General features: G+C 42.0%; 2 protein-coding genes across 6 annotated transcripts in view; both read left to right on the top strand.

Annotated features, from left to right (window-relative positions):
• The first annotated feature begins 322 nt into the window (after window positions 1-322).
• Window positions 323-9,579, top strand: UTP6 (UTP6 small subunit processome component). Its single transcript, XM_072352239.1, has 19 exons — window positions 323-617; window positions 695-779; window positions 1,134-1,175; window positions 1,260-1,352; window positions 2,001-2,048; window positions 2,812-2,875; window positions 3,381-3,499; window positions 3,819-3,896; window positions 4,298-4,379; window positions 4,924-5,005; window positions 5,571-5,752; window positions 6,081-6,160; window positions 6,682-6,759; window positions 6,923-7,102; window positions 7,683-7,763; window positions 8,158-8,267; window positions 8,362-8,428; window positions 8,707-8,779; window positions 9,322-9,579. The coding sequence occupies exons 1-19, from the start codon at window positions 526-528 to the stop codon at window positions 9,477-9,479; spliced, it is 1,794 nt and encodes a 597-aa protein (XP_072208340.1). The 5' UTR covers window positions 323-525; the 3' UTR covers window positions 9,480-9,579.
• A 657-nt stretch (window positions 9,580-10,236) lies between these two features.
• COPRS (coordinator of PRMT5 and differentiation stimulator) overlaps window positions 10,237-25,699 on the top strand; it is a 92,387-nt gene continuing 76,924 nt past the window's right edge. For 3 of the 5 annotated variants that reach the window (XR_011905504.1, XR_011905505.1, XR_011905506.1), the window contains exons 1-3: window positions 10,237-10,795; window positions 10,994-11,546; window positions 12,377-12,616. Coding sequence is in view for 2 of the 5 variants with exons in the window: in XM_072352240.1 (XP_072208341.1) it covers window positions 11,429-11,546; window positions 12,377-12,616; window positions 13,422-13,591 (528 nt within the window). In the remaining 3 variants the exon portion in view is untranslated. Of the gene's footprint in view, window positions 10,796-10,993; window positions 11,547-12,376; window positions 12,617-13,421; window positions 14,397-25,699 lie in introns of those variants that run through there. The other 2 variants (XM_072352240.1, XM_072352241.1) reach the window with 2 other exon arrangements.

Below are 25,699 nucleotides of genomic sequence, written 5' to 3'. Positions count from 1 at the left end.
CTGTTTTTATCCTTTCAAATATTAATATATCAAATATCAAATATTAAACAAACATGAAGCCACAACAAGTAAAAAAATTACCAGTGAATTTGATAGCTCCTGTAGCATTTCATTTGCACTGTTAACGTCAATCAATTGCTCTGCAGTCAGTGACACTTTTTAAGACATTCTACTTTAATTAAATATAACCTACACCTTTTTTTTGTGCTGTAATAGGTGAAACCTGTTGTGTCAGGGCCCCTCTTGTCCCTCAGCCCATCATTTCTTCCTCACCGAGCGCTTCTGCTGCCCCTGAGATGAGAACGCTCGTGTCTCTTCCTGCTCAACGTGCCTCTCCCCACCCGAACCCGCAGTTCGGAGCAGCCCGCTATCGGCCTCGTGCCCCCATCGGGCCCCGCATCCCGCCCAGCCCCACATCCCTGCCCCTCTCCGGGCTGCGGGGCAGGCGGAAGTGGCAGCAGAGGCAGGCGGAAGTAGGGGGCGGGGGATTGGCGGCGCGCTTTGAGGCCTGCCGGTGCCGCAGCCATGGCGGAGCGCGTGGAGCAGCGGCTGGAGGACCGCGTGCCCGAGCTGGAGCAGCTGGAGCGGGTCGGACTCTTCACGCACGAGGAGATCAGGTGGGGCGGCACCGGGTCGGTGGGGGCGGGCCTGTGCCCAGGTCCCGGTGCTGATGGCCCCGTCTTCTTTCGCGCAGGGCTGTCCTGAAGAAGGCCACGGCTCTGGAGTACAAAATACAGCGCAGAGCTCTTCGGAAGGAGGATTTTATCAATTATATTCAGGTAGGCTGCGCTGCTTAGCGGTACTAACCGCATAGACACCTCTCCGTTAGGAGCTCCGGAGTTGTCTGTGTAAGAAACTTGCTGCTTCTGGAGGGTGACCTCGCTTTGCTGGTAGCGTTTACTCGTGGGTGGTCAGTTAGGACACGAGGCAGTGGTTTTAAACTAAAAGAGGTTACGTTTATGTCAGATATTGGAAGGACGGTGTTTACTCAGGTGTTAGTGGGGCTCTGGCACTTTTATTATCTGTGTGACCAGCTGTAGAACACTTCATGTTTGTTGTTATTTTTCTTCTTTGCTATTGCACATCTTTTCACTCTCTTTTAAATGTGTTTTTTTTTTTTCTCCCCACTCTAGTATGAAATTAATCTGCTGGAACTGATCAAGAAAAGAAGAGCGGTAAGTTTGTCAGTTTCTGGAAGTGCAATCAATATGCACCAGATTTTCTTGTGCAATGAAAGTAATGATTGTTTTTCCTCCCAGCGCACTGGGTACTCATTTAAGAAGGATGAAATTGAGGGCTCTATTATTCAGAGGGTCCACAGCCTCTTCAAACGTGCCATTGGAAAATGGAAAGTAAGTTTGTTTCTTTGTTTCTTTCATTTGTAGTGACAGCTTGGAAAATGATCAGTTGGTGTGCTGTGATGTAAAAATTAACCTAGATATCTCCGCTGCCAGGTACTTTCACTTACACAGAGACATGTAGCAGAAAATCTAAGAGAAAATTCGGTCTTGCAGTTAGCAGTGCCACACAGTAGGTTGTTCATGTGAGATTTTATTACTCGTTTTAGAGAAGCAATATTTTTTCTGAATGATTAGTTGTCATCTGTCCTGAGCCGTACGTTGATATGTGAGTTTTGTGCACCTGTTTGCAAGGACTAGAAAAGAACTTTCCTTTGCTTTGGGCGCAGATTGCTTTGATAGCTCTTGTGGTAAAACCTAAGTGAGGTACGTAAGGAGTTGTTTTAGTGAGTTTTCTATTGAGTCAAGCATATTAGAGATTTCACTGCAGAGGCAGTAAGAGTATATTAAGGTGGAGAACTGGTTTTCTTCAGATGTTTTGCAGGAATGTGGATATCTGAAAAAGGTGAGTTTGGGAAGCAAAATTCCTCCTTTCTTCATGCCAAGGGGACATACCAAGTGCATATTGTTTGCCTGTCAATGTGCAAGAGTGCTTTTGTACTTGTTGTGAGTTTCATTCTCTCCCACTTGCATCTCCACTAGGAAGATGTCCAGCTTTGGCTGTCACACGTTGCGTTTTGCAAGCAGTGGGTGAGTCTTCAAAATCCTCTTCTTACTGATTGAAGATACTGGGCTGCTGGTCAGTCGGGCATTTGGATCTTGTATTGTAAGGCAGGGGAACGGATTGTACTGCAATAACATACTGTAGTGCTGAAGTCATTTTGAAGGTATTACTGGACCTGCCTGGAGTTTTCAGTAGTGTATGTAAAGATGGAATCTGATTCAGGCAAATTAGAGTGAAATGTGATGTTTGCTGCTGGCGAAAGCAATCTAGAAGTACAGTTTGGTTTGAGAGTATTCATTCATCTTATGGAATGAATGAGTCACCTGCTTGAGAACTGTGATTTTTGTTTGAAATGTTTCTGATAGTGACCATGCAGAAAAGTGTAATTCTGGCAGTCTAGTACTCTGTGCAAGTCTTCATGTCGTTCCCAGCATCCACTTGTTATTTTTCTTGTACTGAAAGAGATGATCTTAGCATAGTAATACGGGTGACTGAAGAAAAATGCAGTGTTTACCTTAAAAGTGGTCAGTGAGGTTTGTAACTTGTGCAACATCTGTGTTAGCTGCCTAGGTGCAGAAGAGTTAACTGTGCTAATGCAGTCTGGTAACAATTGAAAACTGGTTGATATTGAATAAGTGCCAAAACCTTTGGTCTAACGTTAAAGTAGAAGAGAAAGATTTTGTCCAGTATGGTTGCATTGCAACTTATAAGTGATCTTAGTGAAACTTTAGTGCTGTTGGTTTAGCTTGGTACTTTACAGATGGTAAAACAAAGCTGTTTCTTTTACAGAATGCAAAACATCAGCTTAGTAAGGTGTTTTCTACCATGTTGGCCATTCATCCCAATAAACCAGGTAAACAAAACAAAGTTGAACACTGTGTGTACAACTCAGTATAGGCTGAAGAACAGTTGTTTGAGTTCTTATAGATTCCAATTCAAGCCATTGCCTTGCTGCTTCATCAGGGAGGTTACCTTTGACAGGTTGTGCTGAACAGTCAGGTGATGTGAAGTGGGAGTCCCGCTGCTTTGAATGACCATTTTCCAGGTAGACTAGGGATACATAAACATTTCAGAGGCAGATGTTAAATACTAGTGGCTGATTTGGGAAATTGAAGACATATTTTTATATCGTTGGATCTGTACCAATGCCAGATTAAACTTCCTGGATCTACTTAGCTTTTAGTGATATTTAACTTGGTCTTGACTAAGGATATCATCAGTCATATTTCATAGCTGAGATCATGTGTGTGGGCTAATAAGTACACTGAACAGGAGCATCCTGGAGAATAGTTTCAGAATGGATTCTCATGAGCAGACACTTGCTTAGCCTTAAAATGAATTCATATCTTTTGTTACAGCACTGTGGATTATGGCAGCAAAATGGGAAATGGAAACGCGACTCTCCTCAGAAAGCGCTCGGCACTTGTTCCTGCGTGCTTTGCGCTTCCATCCGGAGTGTCCAAAACTTTATCAAGAGGTAACTTTGTGGTTTACTTATATGAGAAGTTATTTGAACAGTCAGAGCAAGCCAGTCCAGCAGATTTCTCTGATTAGACTGGCAAAAACTCAGATCGATCTGGTTTAAAGAATGACTAAAAGGTGGACGTTTCTGAATGTGTGATGTTTGTGCCTATAAGCACAGATCTTTAAAAGCCAAGGCTCACAGACGTGCGTGATGTGTTGGCTAAGTCCTGTAGCTCCTCAGGCAGAGCTTGCTTTTCCTCATGTTTGAGAACATATTTTAAGCTTCATCCACCCTCTCTTCCCATCACTGAATCGTATTTTCTTTCTTGCAGTATTTCAGAATGGAACTGATGAATGCGGAAAAACAGAGGAAGGAAAAGAAAGAATTTGAACGAGCAAAGATGAATTTGGTAGGTCATATAGGTTGACTTTGAGATAACTATCTGCTTGCGTCTCACACATTTTAAAGTTGAACTTCAAGGGGTTTTTATTAATGATTTGCTTGAGGACAGAGAGATTTTGTTCATGCTCTGTAGCTGTGCTAAACCTCCCAAGTGTTGGCCAATGCTGAGTTTAAATACTTTATACTTCAATTTTTCTTTACATTTCTAAAATCTTTTGTTAATATTTCTCAGTTTGAAAATTAATTGCCATTTCTAGAAAGTAGTATTTAACTATTATTTCATTATAGTTAGCTTGTGGAAGCTACGTTCAGATAAATTTAGATGAAGAATAACTGTCATTTTTCTGTATTTGCAAAAATGATAACGTAAAAAAGAAAACGTTCAACAATGCTGTGTTGATATTACAGGAGGATTTCAATTATTCTGAGAAGATTCTTAATGGGGAAATGGCTCATGTAATCTACAGGGATGCTGCTCAGAAAATTAAAGGTGATTTAACGTTTCTTTTACTTGGTAGGAAAGCTGTCACATTTAGGTCACCTGGCATTCTCAAAGATAAATCAGGAAGATACAAGATAGGTGGATAAGAATTCACTGACATTGTGTGCAGTTTTCAATAGGCCTGACTCGTGTAGAGCCATTCCATGTTTTTGTGAAAGAACTGAATGAATGAGTAGTGGAGGTGGAACCAAGCTTGAAGGATGTATAAGGATGTCAGTAGGCAGGACCAGTTTATCACTTCTGAGCCTGGAATGTTCCTGCCTTATTTATTTTTTTTGTCACTGTCTAGCATGAAATCTTGAAGCATGTAGCCAGGCAGTTCACATCCTAACATATGGCTTACCATATGGGTTGAATGCTGAGGCTTACAGAAAAGAGTGTCTGTCTGGGCATTTAAATGATATCTGTGTCTTGAAAAAGACTGTTGAGGATGCAGAAATGCAAAGTGTGAGATGGGCTGTTTGATATTTATGATGAGCTGTGATATTCTACTTGATAGACGTATTTATTTTATTCCCCTCTTCATCTCTAGGCGTTGAGTTCCGTCTGGCTTTACTTTCTATTGCAAAACTCTTTGATTTTACACACAATTTGCAAAAAGAGATTCTTGAAAGGTGAGACTTTTTTTCAATATGGGCTCTCTTTCCTAATTTGTGGTGAGTTGAGAGGTTAATGGCTAAAGGCTGTTCCTGCATGGAAATAAAATGTTAAGATGTATGGGAAATACTTCTAAGAAAATGTATTTGAAGCAAATATACTCTTAGGAAAAGGGTGCATAAAAAAACTTCATTATATGCTTCAAAAACCTGTTGAGAAACACTTAAATAGATCATAGTTGTTGCTGAATTATTCCAAGTTAGTTTTCTTAAGTGCAGGATCTGTTTTACTTGGCAGTTCTTCTGTTTCTTTAGTTTCTCCAGTTTTTCTTCTGGCAAAAGAAATATTGCTCAGGAAAGGTGCCCTTCTGGTTTACTCTGTTATTGGAGAATATCAGTGCTAATAGCAAACAAAACCAAAAAACCCTGCTATTTTCTCTCGTGGAAAAGTAAAATGTCTCTTATATCTGATTACTTAGAAATTACGTACATGTCTATTCCTTTTACTGGTATGATAACCCTTCTAAACATATTTGTCAAAAAGCAATGGCAGTAAACGGATGTTACTGCTATAGTATGTTAGTTTGCAGGCTGAATATGCTGATAATCCTCTGATGTGGGACTACATGGCCCGTCGAGAGCTGGAGCTGGGTTCCCTGAAGTCCACAGAACCCACCACAAAGCAGATGAAGGTGTCTGAAATGACCCAGAGAGAGGAACGTTGCTGTGCAGTCTTTGAAGAGGCTGTGACAGCAGTCCCCACAGGTGAAATGTTTTTCCTGCTATTTTAGCATACTGTGTACTGTGAGAGTTCTGAAGGAGGATGCAAGTAGCTTTGGGTTTTACATCCATTTTGGGGATCTCTTGTGTGTTATTTGGATTATTTTCAAAGGTACCTTTGGTCTTGAAAGAGTTGCTTAACTCAAAGTGGTTTTTGTTACTTACTTTTATTAATGTGATTTAACAGTAGAAGTTTTAAAGTTGGCATTAACACTTGGTACTTGGATTCTCTTCATCCCTTACCTTAAAGACAAATACTTGTACCTACTGTTGTGATTCTATGAAGCATGACATAATGTCTTCAATTCTGCAGAGGACATGTGGAAATGCTACATCACTTTCTGCTTAGAGAGATGTAACAGGAAAACCAACAGTGAAGAATTAAAGCAAAAGGTAAAAGGTCATTAGGAAATCATAGTACCAAAACAACCCTATTTTTACTGGCTTTTGTAATCTTTCAGACAAGGAGTTAATGTTTGAATGTTTTATCAGAAATAGCGACAAGTAACTCTCTTAAAAATCAGTCAGTCTCCATCTGAGGGAGGTGTGTGACAAAACCATTAGGGACACGTGTGGGCTGGCTGAACGTGAATATCTCAGTCACAAATCAGCCTTGTCAGCAAAGCGCTATGAGCTCCTTGTATGGAAGTAAAGAGTGCAAACTTGTATTTGTTCTGTGTGACTTAGTTCCCTTTTAATACACTGCTATGTTGTTCGTTTGCTCCTCAAAGAAGAAGTGTAATTCAAGTGCTCAAATTCCACCTCTATCTTGTAAATAATAGTGTGTGAAACGTCAGATTTATAATGTATTGGATTTCAGTAACATTTCAATATACAACCCCACCGGGTTTCTGGTAATGCTGGGATCTTGTTTTTGAAGGAATAATGCCTATTTTCCTCATATCTTATTCTAGAGGCTGGAGAGGACACTGAGTGCGTTCAGCAAAGCCCACGAGTCCAGTTTGCTGCCAGAAGCTCTCTATAAGCAATGGGTAAGAGCTGGTACAGAAAAATAGATTGGCAGACTGTCCTGCATTGATGATGCATGCCTAGCTTTACCATTTTGTGTAGTTAACAAAGTGAGCAATATTGTATTCAAGGTGCTGCTTTTGACAAAATACTACGCATTTCTTGTGGTACCTGCTGTTTTTTTAGCTTCAGCTGTTACTGGAGTCCAGCCTTTCTCAGAAGGCTGCAGAGGTAGCAGAAGCTGCAGCGAAGCGTTTCAGCCTGTCAGTGGAGATGTGGCAGATGAGGCTGCAGGTGTTGATCCAGTTGAAGAGTGATGATGTGACCCAGTGTTTTGAAGAAGCCTTTAAGCATGTGAAATCTAAGGTTTGTGCTGGTTTTATGGACTTGCATGCATATATCAGGGGGAAAACCTCTGATACTCATTTAAAGGATTTTTTCCTCCGTAGTGCACTTATATTCCCTGCCTGCTTTTTAGGCCTGTTTCACTTGCGTGTTGCATTTAGGAGCACTGAGGAATTACAACTCGTTTGTGCATGCGGTATTTTATTTCAAGCTTTAAATGATTTACCTGCTTTTTTTGCTGTTCCATTTCAAACTGGCTACAAGGGGTGATGAGAGGAAGCAAGAAGCTGACTTGTTCCTTTTCCTCCCTGTACTCTGAAGTTATCTCTGTATTTCAGTGCCCTGATGCACAAGAATTAGAATTTCTCATTCCTGGCAACATATCTAGCAGCAGTCCGTCTAAGTAGCATTTCTTGTATGAGTTGGAAAGGAGACAGGAAGAGGTTTCAGTTTGCAGTCTAAAGTTCTTTCTAAGAGCTCTGTCTTAAGGATGGTTTTCACAGAAGCTGTAATGTAGAACCTGGTGGTTACGTTGCTGACTCTGAACATCACTCTTGAGTTGCTATATTTCAATCGTTTGACTTCTGTGTTTATCTTGTAGGGCACTTTACCATTATGGACCCTCTGGGTGGAATGGAGTGAAGCTGTAAATAGCAGGGATGACACAGAAGCTCTCTACCAGGTACTTAGCTAATAAAAATCTTCATGTGGGGATGTTTAAGTAAAGAGGAGCTGTGTGCGTGGATGGAGTATGCAGCAAATGCTTTGTACTGTAGTTACTCCATGGATGTGTTGATACCGTAGCATTCCAAGTAAAATTGTGTTTTCAAAAGTCAGCTGTACAGAAAGGCCATGAAATATTGAAGGAGACGTGTTTTAGATTACAACTAACATTGATTTTATTACATCATGCTGTTTTTCAGACATTATTTAGAATACTTTTGTTATTACTTTCACTTACAAAAGACCCCCTGTGTGTCAGGTATCTACCAAAAGAAAAGATGCTGCTTCATCCTTCCTGTAACCTTTTAATTGAAGCTTATGCAGTTGTTTTTTGTTCTGTTTTGAATTTGCAGAGGTCCTTACATGCTGTAGCTCCTGCTGAATCTGTGACTATGAAAGAGAAGTATCTCGACTGGGCTTATAGGAATGGTGGTTATAAGAAAGCAAGAAGAGTCTTTACCAGGTAACGAGAAGACAACTTCAAACCCGATTATTCTAGGGCAAATAGTAAAAGAAAAATGGCATAAAGTCTGAAGTTATTTCTGTTTTTACTTCAGCCTACATGAAAGTCATCCGCTTTCGCTTGACTTCTTTAGGAAGATGATTGAAATAGAAAAGGAGCAAGTAAGTTGCTGAATATCCAATTACTGCCTTGTATTTGTAAAATACACTGATAACTTTGATATGAAATTAAAGGCTTGTGAGCAGTGTCTTTTGTAATCAATATTCACCTTCTGACACAGATTCATAGTACGTAATACAAAAGCAAGTTTCACGGTAACTGACCTTTGGCAATGTGTGTGCATATGTGTTACCATGACTTTGGCTTTGTAAGAACATAATCAAGCAGCAGATTCACTTCTCTACAAAATGAATGGCCTTTTAATACCTTCTTGTGTTAGGAAACATGCAGAATGCTTCGTCTGAGAGAATACTATGAACGTGCTTTGAGAGAATTTGGTTCGGTGGATCCTGGTAAGGAGATTTTCTTCTCCCCCCAAATCAGCGTTATCTTTTATTTCCATCTGGGGGGGAAGTAGCTGTTTGTTCTGCTGTTGATTGCTGTCCTGCAGTGTGGAGCTAATATCTTTGCATGACACTCTGCAGTGACCCTACTCAATCCGGGGCCTTTGTTCTCAGTAGGGTTATCTTCAGCAGAACTACTAGCAAGTAGTAATTTTGACACTGGCTGGCATAAGAAATACCCATCGCCTTTAATTTACGCTTCTGAGCAGTGTGGAGCCATGGTTTTGTAATAGGAAATAAATAGCTCAGTTTCTCTGATGGAATGGGAAGCTGCTGCTAAAGAGTTGCGTTCTTTCTTAAGATATCAGTATTCCAGCTGGGAGCAGAACCCAGGCTTTTGGACCTCAAGGGAACATGAGGAAGAGGCTTGACCAACTAAACCTCGCTGCATTAAGATCAAGAACACTTAGAAAAAGAGGGTTTTTAGGTTAAGTTTAGTATGTTTATTAAATGTCCAATCAAAATCTAACTAGAGCGTTTTTCCTTTAAAGATCTGTGGCTGGAGTACATCAAAGAGGAGCTGACTCATCCCCAGGGCAAACCAGAACATTCTGGGAGCATTCACTGGCGAGCTATGAAGATGTTAGAGGCAGATCAGGTGGAAGACTTCATTTCCAAGTACACTTTATTGCAAACTGGACACTTATGAAAAACTAAAAATAATTACAGCACGGCATTGTGGATTTTAAAACAAAACTTGTGTAGAAAGGTAAACGTGTTCCGGAGTCGTATTAAAGTGCACTTTCTTTACTACATGTGTGGAAAGAATTGTGTCCCTGTGCAGCTGTTGCTGGGGTTTCTCTGTCAGTGTCAGGTTTGTGTGCACGGCTGGGGATGGCAGAAGCAGCTCTGAGCTCTTCCTTGAGATTTCCTGCAGCCCATACGTTGAGATGGAAGTTGCAATGCATCAGCTTTTACACTGGCAAGCTCATATTGCAGCACGTAAATACAGAAAAACAACAGGAAAAATAAACCACTGTTCACCTGGGGGAGTCCTCAATGTTAAGTTCAATAAGGAAAAAATGGAACACTGGGTAAGCAGTCTGTAAAATGATGGTGTTTATTTGTTTCTTAACCTTGGAGTCGTCCAGAATCCTCTTTTCAAAAGCCAAACGACTTCTGCAACCACCTTGTTTCCTCCCATGTCACCCTGGGTGGCTGTGCAGGTGAGCAGAGCTCTGTCACAGATGTTCCTGCTGGGATGGGCTAACTTCTGTTCTGTGCTTCAACCCTTCCATGGCTCCCTGCTCACGGGGAGCACCTGCGGCTCCATCCCTGTGCCTGCAGGGGCTGCGCTTTTGCTGCGCTTTTGCTGCGCTTTTGCTGCGCTTTTGCTGCGCTTTTGCTGCGCTTTTGCTGCGCTTTTGCTGCGCTTTTGCTGCGCTTTTGCTGCGCTTTTGCTGCGCTTTTGCTGCGCTTTGCATTGCTGCTTTCTCCCACCGCACACCCTGAGGCTGCAGGGTTAGCAGCCGATTGGCCAGAACCCCATGGAGCAGCGGCAGGTGTTGATACTTGTTTCACGGCTGAGTGAAGAGCAGCAAGGCGCTTCCCTGCACCTCTTTACGCTTGTTTCTGCTTTGCTTTGATTTTCCCCTCTCCCTCCTTATCTATGACTGGAAAACCTTTCCAGTAGCAGTGCAAGAAGTTACACATCGCGTATTCAGATAAAGATAACAGTGAGCGCGGTGTTTGTGCGCAGATAACGCCCGTAGCCGTCAGCGCGGTGCCCGGTTCAGCCGTTCCGTAGCAGCGGCCGCTCCGTTTTTGCAGCGCGGCGGAGGCGCGGTCCGGCACGAGGCTCCGTGCGGGACGGGCACGCGCTTGACGCGCGCGCTCCCTCAGCGCTGCCGTCGCGGTGGATCCTGCGGGACGGGAGCGGGGTCGGCTCGGTTCTACCGTGCGGGGAACGGAGGAGGAGGAGCAGGAGGAAGAGGAGGAAGGGCCGGCGGCGCGGAGCTGCCCGATGTACGCCGCGCTCTGCAGGCGTTACGCAGCTCCGGCCCGAGGCACAGCCCCACGCTGCAGGCGTTTGCTCGGGGCTGTGCGGCCGGCCGGCAGCGCCCTGCGTGCAGCCTGTCCTGCGTGCAGCCTGTCCTGCTGAGCAGCTCTCTGTGGTAGAATAACTGCTGAGGATAACTAATGTTTTCTTCGCTCTCCCTCTAGGGGCCATCGGACCCGTTGAGGTGTTCCCTCCTGCCGCGTGTCCTCCATCTTTGTCCGGTCCCTTAGGGCTGCTGGGAGCTCAGGTCCTCACATTTCCTTGGCACAACACCAAACTCGAGGTGGATAGCCTGTAATCGTTGGTGTTTATATGCATAGAGCTGCCACTTGTGCCTTCGTTACCTTTTCTGGCTGCCATCGTACCACATAGGTGCGTTCTGGGAGCTGTGCCCAAACTCTGGCATGCTGTGCTGTCCCGTGCTGCCAGCTGTAAGAAATGGCAGCAGCAGAAAGAGCCACACGGGGCAGGTTTGCTTTCTGAAATTAAAGGCTGTCTCATTCGTTAAGAGAGCAAACAAACGGGCCGGGCCCACGGGCTCCACAACGCCCAGGTGTGTGAAAGAAGTAACTGAGTCCTTTAAAACTGCTTTGTAGGTGATGGCTGCCACAATCGAGCGCACGAGCTTTGAGGAGGAACAGCCTCCTAACGAGAAGGAAAATGTGACCTGGAAACACGAGGTTCAGCCCAAACTATTAGAGCAGACTAAAGCAGATGGTAAGTAATAGAACTGCTCAGGGAAACGTTCTTAAAAGCCGCAAGGGAAATCCTTGTTACTGTGCTAGTTTATTTCTACATAGATATTGTGTATTCCTGTATACCAGAGTGTAGGCAGCTGCTGGGTCCTGGCTTTGAACTGGTGATTGAGCACCTGGTGAAGGGGTGCATCCGGCCCAGGGAGCACAGGCACTTTGCTGGCACATTGATGGCACATCACTTGCACCTGTGCTCCCCTTGCGACCAGCGAGGGCGGACCCAGGTGCAGCCCCCATGGACTCATATGAGGGCCAGCCTCAAACAGGAGAGCTTCTGTTGTGCTGAGGTGTGCTGTATGGCCGGGGGGGCCTTCACTTGGGTGAGTTCTGTTCTGTAAATGGCTGTGAATGCTTTGCCTGATATCACCGAGAACACGGTGGAAGAAGTTTTGCTTTTTCATAAGCAGAACGGAGAGTATTTAATCAGTGCTGCAAAAAGGAGGTCGGAGCTGTAGTTTTTCAGCATACTTTAAAAACAAACAAACAGGAAAAAAAGAAAACCACAGGAAAAACCCTAAGATAAACAAGATGTGAATGTAGAGCAGGTCTGCTGGCTCCTGTGCTCTGGTTTAAAGAGCAGCGTTCCAACAAGAGCCTACAACAAATCCTCACCTGGGCTAACGTGGTGATATGGGGCTGCATCTGGCCTCCCCGAGCACCTGAAACCTAAAGGAGCACATGGACTAGTTTCTAATTACATTCATAGTTACAGAGCATGTTAACATGGTTGTAAGAATTTAGTTGTTCCTGTTTAATTTCTAATGATCTCTTGGCTCTTTCTGTTGTTTTTAGAATGTTTGCTGAAGAATATCTCACATGTTCTTGATAGCGACTCTGAAGGAAGTGAATTCTCTGATATCTCTGCATACGGAGATGATGGCAGTGTGCACACAGACTCCGACATAGAAGACTTGTGTGGGGAACTCTCTCGTATGCCTGAGGATGTAACGTTCCCTCGGCAGCAAACGGCTTCGACATACGAGGTGGAGGACTGGGATAAAGAGCTGGAGGAGTCTGAATGCAGTCCTTATGGTAAGCACAGATTCACTTGTGATTAATTCGAGTTTTGCTTAGCGTGTTTTTGGGGATTTTTTGTTTGTTTACCTCATGGGTTTGTAACGTACCATTTTGTTGCCAAATGTAGGGCTTATGGGCAGTGTTTGGAGTTTGTGTGTAACTCTTGCTTGGGCAATTCTTAAGGAGTTGGAATAGTGAGGAGGATTGTCTCTACGTATTGAGCTTCACCCCTCAAGTTAATGCTCTGCTATAATGCATCTGCTGAAAGTGCCTCTGTTGTCCTTGCAGTGTCTGCTGACTAGAAATCTTTTGCTTCTGTGAAAGGACTTTACCCTGTTTTTATGCCAAGTTGGTTAATTAACTGGCTTATTAGACTTAATTCTAGTCTAGTGGAGATACTGTTCTGAGCTAGTTACAGGACTTCACCCTTCTGTTCTTGTCTGCTGACCCAGACTTTAGGAGACATCCCGGCCCCTTAATTTGAAATGTGGTTATGGAGAGAGCAGCAGAAAGTAGGGGAAATAAGCATAATGGCTTTGAGCTTTTTATGCCTGAGGAGAAGAATTGTGTACATGTGTATGCTGGTGTCAGGTGTACTGGATTCAAGTACATCACTGAGTTCTTCAGAGAACTGTTTTGTCTCCATCTCAGGAACTTTACTTAAAATGAAGATTTTTCCAAACTTCTTTGCTTTGTTGGTAGATCAGGCTGAAAATCTTGACTGGAAGATGCTGCAGAACTGCAGAACAATCTGCCACGTTGTGCCACTGGCTCTCTGAGTATCTTTTGTGGTTTAAATCTCTTCTTTGATCTTCTTTAGATGCTGGTGATCTCTACTGCGGAAGCTTTCAGGAGAATAATCTTTGGGCCTCATATTCATTTCGAGAAGATTCATTGTACAACCCGTGCTGTCACCATGCAGCTTGCCTTGCTTTTACACTGCCAGTTAGAGTGACTGAGGTTGGCCAGTTTGATGATGCTGATGAATGAGGTCAGAACGAAGTTTGGTTTCTGAGTTGGATTGTTCTTGCCTGCCTGAGTTGCTGCTAGTGCACTTCTGGACTGTTTTCTGTTTGTGTTACATAGATCTGCGTTCCTAATTCCTTGTTTGGGAAGAAGTATGTAATTTCAGATCTTAGCTTGATTGCACAGTGCTGCCAATTTTGGCATGTCTGGCACTTGCACGTCTGGACACTTAACCTGTAATTTTCTTTCATTTGTTATGGAAGTGGCCTTAAAAACTTCCTTCTTCCAACTTCTCTGTTGTACTTCCGTGTTGCAGTTTGTCACGACAAAGTTACATGTGACAGTACAAAATGAGTTCTTTTGGTTTGATGTGTTTCAATACAAAGGAGTGTGCAAAATGTCTGTCTCGTATGTAACTCACACGTGGGCATATATCTGGGATTCTGTTTCCTATAGAGGTGCTGGGTGTTTGACAGCCTCCCAGGAAAGGTTTCTGCACATCAGACCTTGTATTCAGGTGTTTTGTCTTCCAGCCTCGCAGTTGTCTGACACTGTGTGAGATTGTTTTAAAGACGTGTAATGACAAAGAAAATATGCTTATGTGATCTCAGTGTGTCCTGTGAACAGCAGTGAATTGAGATTCATAATATTACTGATACTTTGTTCTTTCTGTGTTGACAAATGAGGAAATGGGAATACAAAATACTTCCATAAAGTTTCCAAGAGAATAGCTGGAACTGGAGCTATATCCTTTTTGCCTCTGCTGTGGAATTAAAGGAAATGTTCTAAAATGAAGTGAAAAAGTGGATTGAATGACTGACTACTTACAAAACAATCTCCTATTGCTCATGTTTCGTTAGTCACTTCTCGAGAACGTTTAGTGACTGTTGTGACACTTCCTGATACTGAATCATGGTACCTCCAGAACACATGTGTACACAGGAGCCATAGTCTGACAGTTTGTTCTTTCCTTGGACAGAAAGGAAGCCCTGGCTGTGCTATTGGCACTGCTGGCATTTTTCTTTTGCGAGCTGCTGTGTGATCAGCTGCTCTTTAGGGTTGTTGTGCTCAAACAAGCGCTTACCTCTGCGGAACAGAAGTGAGAATTGCTGGGTTTGGATACGTAGTGATTTTTTTCTGACTTAGACAAGAAGAATAAAACTCTGTGACTGTGACTCGGTGAAATTAAAATTAATGAATATGAATCAAGCGCAGATTAGTAAGGTAAGAACACACCAGTAAATTGTAAGAGTTTGTTACCTTGATATCAGTTTCCCAGGCCTCAGCTGTAGATGTCAATGGTTCCCTGCAGGGGGCAGTAAAAAATGGTTTATTCTGTTCAGTGTTTTTATCTGGAAGTTTCACCAGCAAGTGTGAAATCCAGTCCTTAGGCTGGATTTCTAAGCCCAGTTATCCCTCAGTGAGACTGATTAATGGCCCTAATCAGCTTCTCATTTTCTGTTTGGCTCTGAAGTTATACTTAAATGGAAAGTTTCTCCCATGGCTGAGAAAACATCGCTTGACTGGCGTTGTATTTACTATGCATGTGAATCCCATCAGATTTAATCAAGATGACACCAGCAGAATTCTGTGGAAGCGAAGCCTCCTTCTTCAGTGTTGGCTCAAAAGGATAACCCAGAAGTTGTTATTAACACAGATTAAGTTGGTTTTAATTTCCATATGATTCTAAAGTGTTACCTTTAGGAATCAGCCTGTTTGACAGTTCCTGTGCAGCTTTCCTTCTAGAGCAAACAATATTAGCACGGTTATAAAAACAGAATCACGTGAAGCAGAGGAAATAAAACCAAAGCTTTTTCCTCTGTCATCTGGCCTGCAGGAGCAGTGCCTCTGCCCAGCAAAGGCCAAGGATTGAGTGCTTCTGACACTGCTTGATTCTGACAGGGGTTGTTTCATTTATATTGAGAACAGAAGTGTGCGCTTCTCAAGTGTGTCAGGTGTTTCCTGGTTCGGATAAATGAAAGCACCAAATCGACTGCAGTGCATCTGTGCCCCCTCACTGTGCAGCCCGGCTGCCTCTGTGCCATCAGCGTGACAATTTCAGTCAGGGTTTTAATGGACTTCAGGGCTTCCCTGGGTTGTCCTGGTGCTTCTCCTCCCTTGCACTGAGAAGCTTTATTTTAGCTTCTGGTACATCTAGAGAAGGACTGATCCTGAATACGTGTGTCCTTCAAGGAGCTGCAGGTATTAGTCTAACAGTAGGTGGAGACAAAGACTGAAAGAATTCTGTCTCCTCAGCAATGTGGCTATGCTGTCTGTCTCGATTTTTGGTATTGCTGGATTCCCTCGTAAAAATATCAGCTATTTGATACTTCTATTCAAAAGGCTCTTAATTTGCATTTCAATTGCCATAATCCTTTTGGTGGTTAGTATCAATAAATTGGTTCTCTCAAGCATAAGGTCTGATTAGGAGATGCAAGTTAAAATCTGTCGTGGGCTCAGAACTTCAGGGGTTCAAACATGCCCAGAGTTGCCTTCAAGGTTGGATATGTATAGAAACTCCCAGTAGTGTGGGAGTTGGTACCAAGAGGAATGGATCTGCAGACTGCAAGACTGTGGTCCAGTCCACCTCTTTTTATGAAGTGAGTTTGTATGTGCATATATTTATGTCAGTTATGTCATATTTACGGGTAGCTGTTTGCTTACAGTGTGTCTTGTGGAATAGAAATAGGGGTGGCTCCCTGCCTCAGTGTACGCGCAATTAAAATCTACACAGGTCGCACCAAAAGTGATGCCTCCTATTTGTTTCCATGGAAATTAAAACAGATACAAGGAGCTCAGTTATTATTTGATAGAACAAATTCTCAGCTACAAAACACCGTTTTTCAACATAATCACAGATGCTATATGAATCAGAGATGAAGGCAGCTTTTGAGCAAACGTATTAAATCACAGCTTTGTCCCCTCCTATGTGTACTCCAGGTGCTTGCTGAGGCTTTCTTTCTGTTGTTCCTTGAGTCTCAAGGGGAATACATGGGGTCTCTATCTTATCTTTGCCTGCAACTGTGATCTGGCACTCCAGAAAGAACTTGTGAATGCTTGCGCTGCATTACACACCACAGAAGTTGGTTTTGGTGAGGTGTGAATGTGGTCATAGGAGAAGTGGAGTTGGCAGAGTCCTCAGGTGCTCGCTCCTTCAGATTGACAGAGAAAAGTCAGAGCATTGCCTGGGAACCAAAGTCTCTTGAACAGGTGAATTTTTCAAAGGGTGCCTAACTGTATTTTGCATAAATCTGGCTTCTCATCCATTGGTTTGCTTAATTTAGGTGAGAGAGTAAGCTAAGTAACACGTATTATTTCATTCTGTCTGTTGTCTTTGTGCAAATATCCAGTACTTGGCCAGTCTGCTGAGACACCGTTCAAAGGTGTAAATCCTGGGCTTTTGAATTCCTGTTTGCTGGGAAACAGGCATAAGCAAGCGGTGGTGTTTTTTCCTGGATATACATCTCTCAGTGTGGATGTTTTCTATGTGTAATTAAATGGATAAATATTTCATACAAAAAAGTAGAAACGGATCAATATGAATGTCATCCAACGTATTGGTTTTCTGTATATGAATTTCCTTTATGTTGCTCTATAAATGCCTGTACATAATTTATAAATTGTGTTATTCGTATTCTGTGCCAACAGCAAGCATTGCTGATGAGGGGAAAAAACATCAAGTTGGTATGCTTGGTTATCTTCTCACTTGTTTAGAAGTGTCTTTTGAAGTTTAATTAGTGATGTGCTATCGTTTAGTTCTGTTTTCAAGGGTAGCATTTGGATAATATCTATTAGACTTGAAGAATGAATCCTCCAGAACCACAAACGTTAAGTGCTAATGGGCTGAATTACATGACTCAATTCAGAGAGGTACGAGAGGCCGCTGAGCGCAGAACTAAGAAACTGGAATGGACAAAACTTCTCCTTCCAAAATGTAGTTGTGTTTTTGTTGGCTTTCACTTCAAGGATGTGGACTACTGTGAGAAAGGAAGAATGAAGTGTTCAGAAGTGTCTGGAGGCAGAAGGTGCTGAGTTAGTGAGCCAGTAAGTAAGTGGTCAAAATGATGTGAACTTAGAAGGAAGTAAATTTCATTAATTATCTTCTTTTGTTCACAGAAAGAAAGACAAATCTTGAGAGACACTACAGGATTAAGTGGTTTTTGGTAAAATATTGTAGAAGCGGCTCTAGGTTGCCTTGGGTTTTGTTCTCCACATATACACAGTATCCACCTCTTTCTTTTCCAACTCTAGTTTTGCTCAAATTATTTATCCGAGCGCTTTGTAGTGTCTGACTTGAATGCAGGTAACGTTTGCCCAAAAATGTGTTTAGGTAATGAAAGACCTTGCTTGAGGTCTCTGCTATTAAATCTTTGCTGAGGGGCAGGGAGAGGCTGTGAGTTTTTTGGTGAAGTTAATAAAATGTGTGGATTAGTGAAGTGCTGATTAGTGAGGTTCTATTGTAGACAGAGACATTCCTGCTTTAGCTGAAACCCTGATGGAAAGCTGCCCACCTCAGATTGCAGAAAATGGTTTATGTTGCTGGTTTGCTGTAGTATGTTGCTGAGGTTGCAGCAAAGTGAATCTTACTAATGTCTTGAAGTGTAATTAACTCTGTTGTTCGATGTAAATATTTGAGTTCTGCTCATTCAATCTCTACAGGGGCCTGTTTAAAGCAATTTTTGCCAAAGAGCTCAAAGGCCAGTAGGAATGTGTGCGCATTAATAAACTTCTCGTTGTCCTGGACTTGATCCAGAGCTTACAGAGGGCAAATGGGAAGATCTTCTCCTATCTGATGTATTTACAGTAGAGCTCAGAGCGCTTGATCAAGGCTTCATTCTGCTGTCATTGTGCCCAGGCTTTAGTTTTGATATGAAACAGAGTTTAGGACGTAGACACAACAGTTTTGCCTGTTCCAAGGCACTGGGAGGCTGAGGGAGAATAGTATATTGTGGTATCCTCTTAATATTGCTTTAAAATGGTGGCTCTTTTTAAGGTGTGGAGCATCCAGTGATGCTCTGATATTCTTTCTCAAACGTCAGCTTAAATGCTCAGAAATAATATTGGGTTTAAAAAAAAAAATCAACATGCTCTCTAGAATTATTATTTTTTTCAACTGTAGCCATTTGAGGGAGGAAATAAATCAAATTTTTGTTGTCCTTTTTCTGAGATCTGAAATACTACTTCCAGAGATAATGAAGTATTCTTCCTTTAGGAAATGTCAAATTTCTTCCAAGGCATTTCATGTTATGTTCTCTTAGATTGGGCTGCCTGGTATGAATATTTTCATAGTCTCCCATGGTCAAATATCTGAGTGCTGCTGCTAAAGAAAGTAGAACTGTAGCAAGGTAAGAATGCAGCCATTCAGCAGCAAATTGGCAGCTTTTATAGGCCTCAGCTACAACTCCCACAAGATAACGCTGGCAGCATTTCCAAATGTAAATATCTCCGCCAAAGGGGATTTCTTTTGTTGGCATTTTGAATTTTTGTCAAGAAACAAATTTATTTATCTCTTATGAACTGAGAAGAGCTTTTCCCGAGCAACTCTTCTCAGTTTCTGCAGCAGTGAAGACAAGCAGAATTCTGTGCTAGTTGTGCAACTGGGGAAGCAGCCCAGCTCAGATCGTGCTGGAAGCTGAGAATCAGATTTTCATCACATTTCTGACTTGTCGTAATCTTACCGATAATTAATTTTACCTTATGTTAATTCTTATCTCACTGTGAACTATTCTGTAATAATGACACTTATCTGCTATGGATGTTGTGGATTATTTCCTGTTAATGTACCTTGAGACCCTTGGGTCTTAAAGAACTATTTATTCTCATTGATGATATTATTCAACTTGGTCTTCAGATCACTGGCAAAGTTGCAGACAGGTAAGCAGCATACTGGACTTGTTTATCTGTGGCTTTGAAACAGGCATAGAGAAAGGAGTAACTACTTCAGTGATGCATGGAGTGAGGGTCACAGTTCATTTCCACATCATTCGTCCCAGCGTAGTAGTGTCCTTCCTCTCTATCACTGAGTAAAACAGACCTTACCTTTGAACCATTTTTTTTCTTCGTTAATAGTGCTAAATGGGGAGAAGAGTGTTAGCGTATTTGTATTATTGTTATTCCTCTGTTAGGGATGGACTCCTGAGCTGTTCTGTTCTGCATCAGACCCTAGTACAGAAATAGCCAACTTGGCTGGAGGAAATATGTAGGTATGTGTTCACATAGTTACTGTATCATGCCCATAGGGAGGCTTTGTGGAAGCAGAGTCTGAATGAGTACACCAGTCTTCATGGAAAATCCCAGGATTAGGGATGTCAGTGCCCCTTCTGGTGTGTGCATGACTGAAGAAGCAAGTATACATCTATTGGGTTTGTATATAGAGTATTGGTAGGGCAAGTTGTCAAATAACTGCTATTGACATAAACCATTGCTGTGCGTCAGCAGCATAGAGAACAAGATAGATCACTTCACTGTTAGTACTTTAAGAAAGGTAGAAATTGCTCATCCCACAAGGGAAGAGATAGCAGAAGGAAGCTCTCTTTAATAAGTGGTTGTTCTTTGGAATTGAGCGTTGACAAAAATGTCTTTCATCTTGTTCCAAGATGTCATTGATACCAAGCACACAGCACGCTCTTGAATTGCATAACACCATATCCCAGCTCATTAAAGGTTTGTTTTTTGGAGCTATGCTTCTTCACTCTCAGCACCTTTGGTCTGAGTGAACTTACTGCCAAAGTTTGAGGTCTGATTTATTGAAAATCCACAATCTGAGCCTTTAAACACACAGCTGGGATGGTGCGTGCAAGTCTTGGTTTGTCCTGTCAGTCTTTGGGTGTTTATAGGAGACGTACCGTCCAAGTACTAAGTTATTGGTTGCTCTTTACTTCTACTTTGGTGATAATCTTGTAACTTTTTTAGGACAGTATAAAGAGAAGGAAAAATGACTAATTTTAGAGATGCTGTGAAAAACCATCACATGAGTTTTTAAGGTTATATTGGTTTTCAGCTTTGGGGAAGATAAAAATCGCCAATGTTTGTAGGTAATCTGCTCAGGTGTTGCTGTGTGATTGGGAAAGGCAGTGTCTGGGAAAGCCAGGGTTGTGGAAGGCAGTCACAATCACTTCTTAATGCAGCATATGGAAGAGGAAATTCCTCTGTACCGGGAGGCTGTGTGACTATTATAGACTTGGCACAGAAGTAAATAGGTAGAACTCAGTAATGCCGGAAGAAGGACTCAGCTCACTGGGATATATATGTTACATATTGATCTCTGTGCTTTCTTTCTGATTCATATTCTGATCTTTAATCCGTTTCTATTTTTACTTATATAACAGGGGCCTCCAACTTCGATCCAAGCAGGTGATATCGTCGCTTTCATACCTGTGTGAGGCAATTTGGATCTTAGTATTACTTTAATCCATCTACAGCTGTAACCTTGGATGCAGTGTCTCATTCTCTGTGAACACCTGTGATGAGCAGGAGTTAGCTGAGTCTTTTTATGTAGTGCAAACAGGCATTCTCCATTTTCTCATTGAGATGAAGTACTAATTTCAAATGACTTGTCAGCTTTGTAGAAATAGTGTTGTAAGTTACTCCTGTATTTAGGCTAAACTTCAGCATCTTCTACCTATTTGAAAACTAATTTGTAGTTAAAACTGTATTGGTGACCTTCACATCTTGTGAGCAGCTGTGAAACTCTTTCATGGAAAGACTGTGATTCATCCTTTTTCAGGTACCACATAGTTTTATAAAATACTTCGGGTTGGTGCAGCTGCATAAACTAAGATGCACAGGCAAAAATCTTAACAGGGTCTCTTTATTTATTGCTAATTCTGGGCCCATAACATAAATACGCTGTTGCTTTTAGTGATATGTGGGCTCTGTGGATTTTAGATTGACATATAGGCTTCTTTCCTGGCCCCTCAAGATCCTGTAGCTTTGTAAACAACTCGATTTCAGTCTGAACTTCTCTGTAAAATGAAAATAAATGAAACCAGTTTCCCACCTGGTTTTGTTTATGATGTTTCCTGAAGTTCCCAAGAGATTGTACATAACCAGTTAGAAAAACCATCAGGTGGTCCAGTCTTGTCCATTAAGTTCTATTTTTTCCTTTGGGGGGAAGGGAAGGCTGATGAGAGAGAGAGAGATTTACTGTGGCTGGCAGAGAGAAGATTTACTTCTCTTCCATGACAGCTCACATTTTCCTCTCTGCTCTTCCAGGTTTGTGTTCAAAGTTCTCCTGTTTTGAACTAATCAAGATTTGGTAGCTAGAGCAAAACTTGCCCATCACGTAAGATGCCAAATGCTTTCAAATTCATTGATCTCAGTGGAACACGAGGGAGCTCAGCCATTGGCACTGGCATTTTGATTCGTAAATGTTTTCAGGCTTTAAAATGGGCTATTAATCTTGGCTCTGGCAAAGCATCTGAGGGCTTCAACAGTGTGTGAAATGTCCCATAAAAAGCAGCTTCTAAGAATACAGTTGTTTTTGTTTTGTTTGTTGTTGGAGAGTGCATCAATGCTTTGATTTGAAACTAAGGATGTCTTGGAATGCATCGTTTAGATTGTATTTCAAAAAATCTTTGTTAGCATACAGACACTGGGCTAATGTGATTTATTTGGATCAAAATACAGCTGGATTTTCAGTTGTGTAGGAGTTCAGTGGCTTCACAGAACACTTGATTTGGCATAAATGAAAGTTAATAGCAAAATCTGCTTCTTCATAGCTTATTCCATAACTATCTGCTTTCATACTTGTTTAAGTTTGATTGCAAGTTTATAAACTCTCTGTCCTCTTCGGATAAATATATATATACATGTGTGTGTATATATATATATATATATATATATATATATATATATATTAAGGGGGGGGAAGTGTCAGTAGGTATGAAAATGACTGGGATCCAACGTCCTTCATTCGTTGATGTCTAGCAAACATGAACAAGACAATTTTGGATCCTGGGTTATATGTGACTCTATAATAACAAAGGGATTTGACATGGAACGTGCACAGGAAGGTTGCTTTTCAAAGACACAGATTGCACTTAAAACATTTCTGAGGGTTTCAATGACATGCTTAGTGTGGGTTATGCTGTTAGTGATGCAGGTTCCCAGTTCACACGAAGCAAATTTGGCAGTTTTGGGGATGTGCTTCTTTGTAAGAGATACAGTTGCTCTGCAGTTACTTACCTTCAGCTTTGTGACAAGGATTAACCCCTGGGTTAAGGCCTAAAGGTCCTGGTCTGTTGTTTAAGTCGGAGGAGAGACTTGTATCAACTTCAGCAGCTCCTGGATGAGGGCTGAGCATCATGTTTTGAGTGCAGCTACCCAGCTCTTAGCACTGCCTTGGGTTTTCAGTGTGACCTTAAAGAACAGCACTTTCCATTTGCTCTGCTTGGCTTTGGGCAAAGCTGTTAGTCTCTCTGTGCCTCATCAAGAAAAGGAGGCTTAAAAAAATCATTAGTATTTCAAAAACACTCATTCTAGTGAGAGGGGCTGTAGAAACAGAGCAGTAAATCCTGCTCCATTGGAGCTGTCCAAATATTATTGCTTGTATTGAAAGAAAGCTCTTAAATGAAGGCTGGTGTTCAGAAGCCAGTAGAGCTGGAGAGTAATCACGTCATCATAGATCTGCTGGAAACATGGAGCTTGTCAGTTGACTTGCTGGACTTTCACAGAAGCTCAAGTTAGGAACATAAAGCTTCTAATTTAACTACCTGTGACCCCGGAAGATCAGATTTGTCTCCGTTTTATGGATATTCTCATCCTGTTTTTAAATGATGCTTCATTTCATTCAAGGCAGATCTGGAGTACATAGCTCCAAAAACCGTTTTTTGGACTTAAAAATAGATTTCACAGCCAAGTCACTCTAAAAGTCTCTGTTTACCCATCGTTCTGTCACATTAAATATGCAGTTTATCTTTCCTGCAGACAGACTGAAAGGACCACCTACTCCGGGAAAAACACTTCTCTATAGCTTGCCCATTAGGCTGCTTTGATGAGCTTGTGAAATGCTACTTGAAATCCAGCTTTCCTTTGTTGGAGAGAGCTGTTACTCTAACCTTCTGTTGGAATGAAGTCTAGCGTTTGGAATAGAGGAGAGCAGTAAAACATCTGCAGCTAAAGGTGATCTAGGAGCAGATCATGGCCTACTATTGAAAAAATGTAAAACTGCAATATAGTATAGAGATCTGGCTAAACCTCTTTTTTTCTCTGGAGCTGGCTGGGTTGCTGTTCTCAAAGCAGAGGGTTTTTGCTGCTTGCAGAGATGCAAGGTTCCTGAAACATGCATTGGTTACTCATTGCCACTGAGCTGTCGGGTGTAGGCATGGGCATTCTCACTAAAATGCTCTGGCTCTCCTTTTGGGCTTTTTCAGTGCCAGATAAGCCTAGAAAGTGATTAAAGAGGCTTTGAATTCTTAAAAGCAACCAAACCAAAGACCAACAACCACTGCGGGTTAAGTAAAAAATAAGGTAAATAACTGGTCAAAAGGACAGGTAAATACCAGTGTCTCATGGGTCCTTACATCAATGGGGCAGGCAGCAGTATGGAGTGATGCATTTAGCCAAATGTTTGACCTGTGATGTGCATATGGAAACATTTGAGCATGTAAGGTGCCATTTTGCACTGGGACCACTTACGCTTGAAAATTCCAGTGACAAATTGAAAAGTACTTTGTTTTGAGTTGCAATGCAGTAATGGGAGTTAGGATTTATAAGTCCTGCCAAACACAATAAACTTGTGTTATAGCCTTTTAAAATTGTTATATTGAATGCCGCTTATAAAGAGTCATCTTCCTTTTATTGTTTCATAATTTATTCAGTGTTTTCTTAACTGGCACATCAGCAGAACAGTAAAAGTGCCACTGAGTAAACTTGGTTTAATGGTGACCAAGTTTTGTCTATGTTACAATAATATCTGTGAGAAGAAACAATTACCTTGTGATTTGCTATCAAAGCAGTAAAGAGCATTTGCTTTCCAGTTCATTTAGAAAGGACATCACTTCCAAGCTTTTCTTTTGCTCTCCTTGTGGATATGTTTCCTCTTTGGTGTATTTAAATGCTTTGCAGTGCCAATGAGAAAATACTGGCTTGGTCCTGAACCAGAGATTCTTAAATAGAGCCTCTGCTGTCCTGCATGCAGCGTTGATTTCCAGTGATTTGTTACCAGTACAGCTCAGACCGAGAGCCATCCTACGTTGTGAACAGTCAGAAACCTTCAGGCTCCATGCCCATAATGCTGAACCTTCTGCCTCTGTATAAGGCATCCTATCACTAAGACTCCCAGCTTTGGAATTGTTGTCACCATCATTTAATGTACAAAGGGTGCTCCAGAAGTAATGCCTCCTGTTTTATTATGGTGCTATGGCAGCAGAGGTTGGACCTTCCTACCAGGTTACCATTACACGTTGTTGCTATGTGAAATCCTGCTCTGTAAATACTCTTCCTGCCTATCTCACTGCCTCCTCAGTCATTTGCTCTTGGAATTTCCTCACCCTAACTGTGAGACTACAGCTGCAGTTTGCAGAGGTGAATTTATTTGTCAGCTTTTACAGGTCTTTCTTAAAGGTGAAGTTGAGCACTTGTTCTTACAGCTGCTTGACAAATACTTATAGCAAACTTTGCTTCCTCCAACCAAAGTCATTTGCAACTGTATAAGGGATATTTGATACTGCGGTCAGAGACTTTATAAGATGATGTAAACGTTCTTGTGTCACAATCTCTAATTTGTGAGCAGCTCTGCCCTCCTGTGGAGACAGCAGGATCAGCTGCATGTCCGGTCCTGGCATTGCTGATGCATCAAATGTTTTCACTCAAGAGCCCGTGTTTATGGGGTGTGGGGATCAGAATCCTGGCTTTTACCCATGTGAAATGCTTCATCGTAGCATGAAGCATCAAGTCAGCCCTGTGATTTACAGAGTAGTTTCCTCTCTTGAATCTTCCTCCTATTTTCATTTCCTATATACATGTGTATATATATGTATGTATACACATATATTTCTCCTTTCCCATCTCTGAGGCAGACACCCTGCTCATTCTCACCTTCTGTAAAGTGCTTTCTTAGAGCCAGTGCAGCACTCACTGGGATACTTAGCACTCTGACAGAGATATGTTGCTACGTGTCAATATGCAGCA

This window comes from Excalfactoria chinensis, chromosome 17 (genome assembly GCF_039878825.1).
Source record: "Excalfactoria chinensis isolate bCotChi1 chromosome 17, bCotChi1.hap2, whole genome shotgun sequence".
NCBI classification, from domain to species: Eukaryota; Metazoa; Chordata; class Aves; order Galliformes; family Phasianidae; genus Excalfactoria; species Excalfactoria chinensis.
The sequence above is the reverse complement of the archived record's forward strand: the minus strand, read 5'-3'. Positions and strand labels throughout refer to the sequence as shown.

Bases quoted from the DNA above. Each gene is read 5' to 3' on its own strand.
- UTP6 (XM_072352239.1), top strand. From the start codon at position 526: ATGGCGGAGCGCGTGGAGCAGCGGCTGGAGGACCGCGTGCCCGAGCTG. The intron at 618-694 runs GTGGGGCGGCAC...TCTTTCGCGCAG, and splicing joins TTCACGCACGAGGAGATCAG to GGCTGTCCTGAAGAAGGCCA. The intron at 6,161-6,681 runs GTAAAAGGTCAT...ATCTTATTCTAG, and splicing joins GTGAAGAATTAAAGCAAAAG to AGGCTGGAGAGGACACTGAG.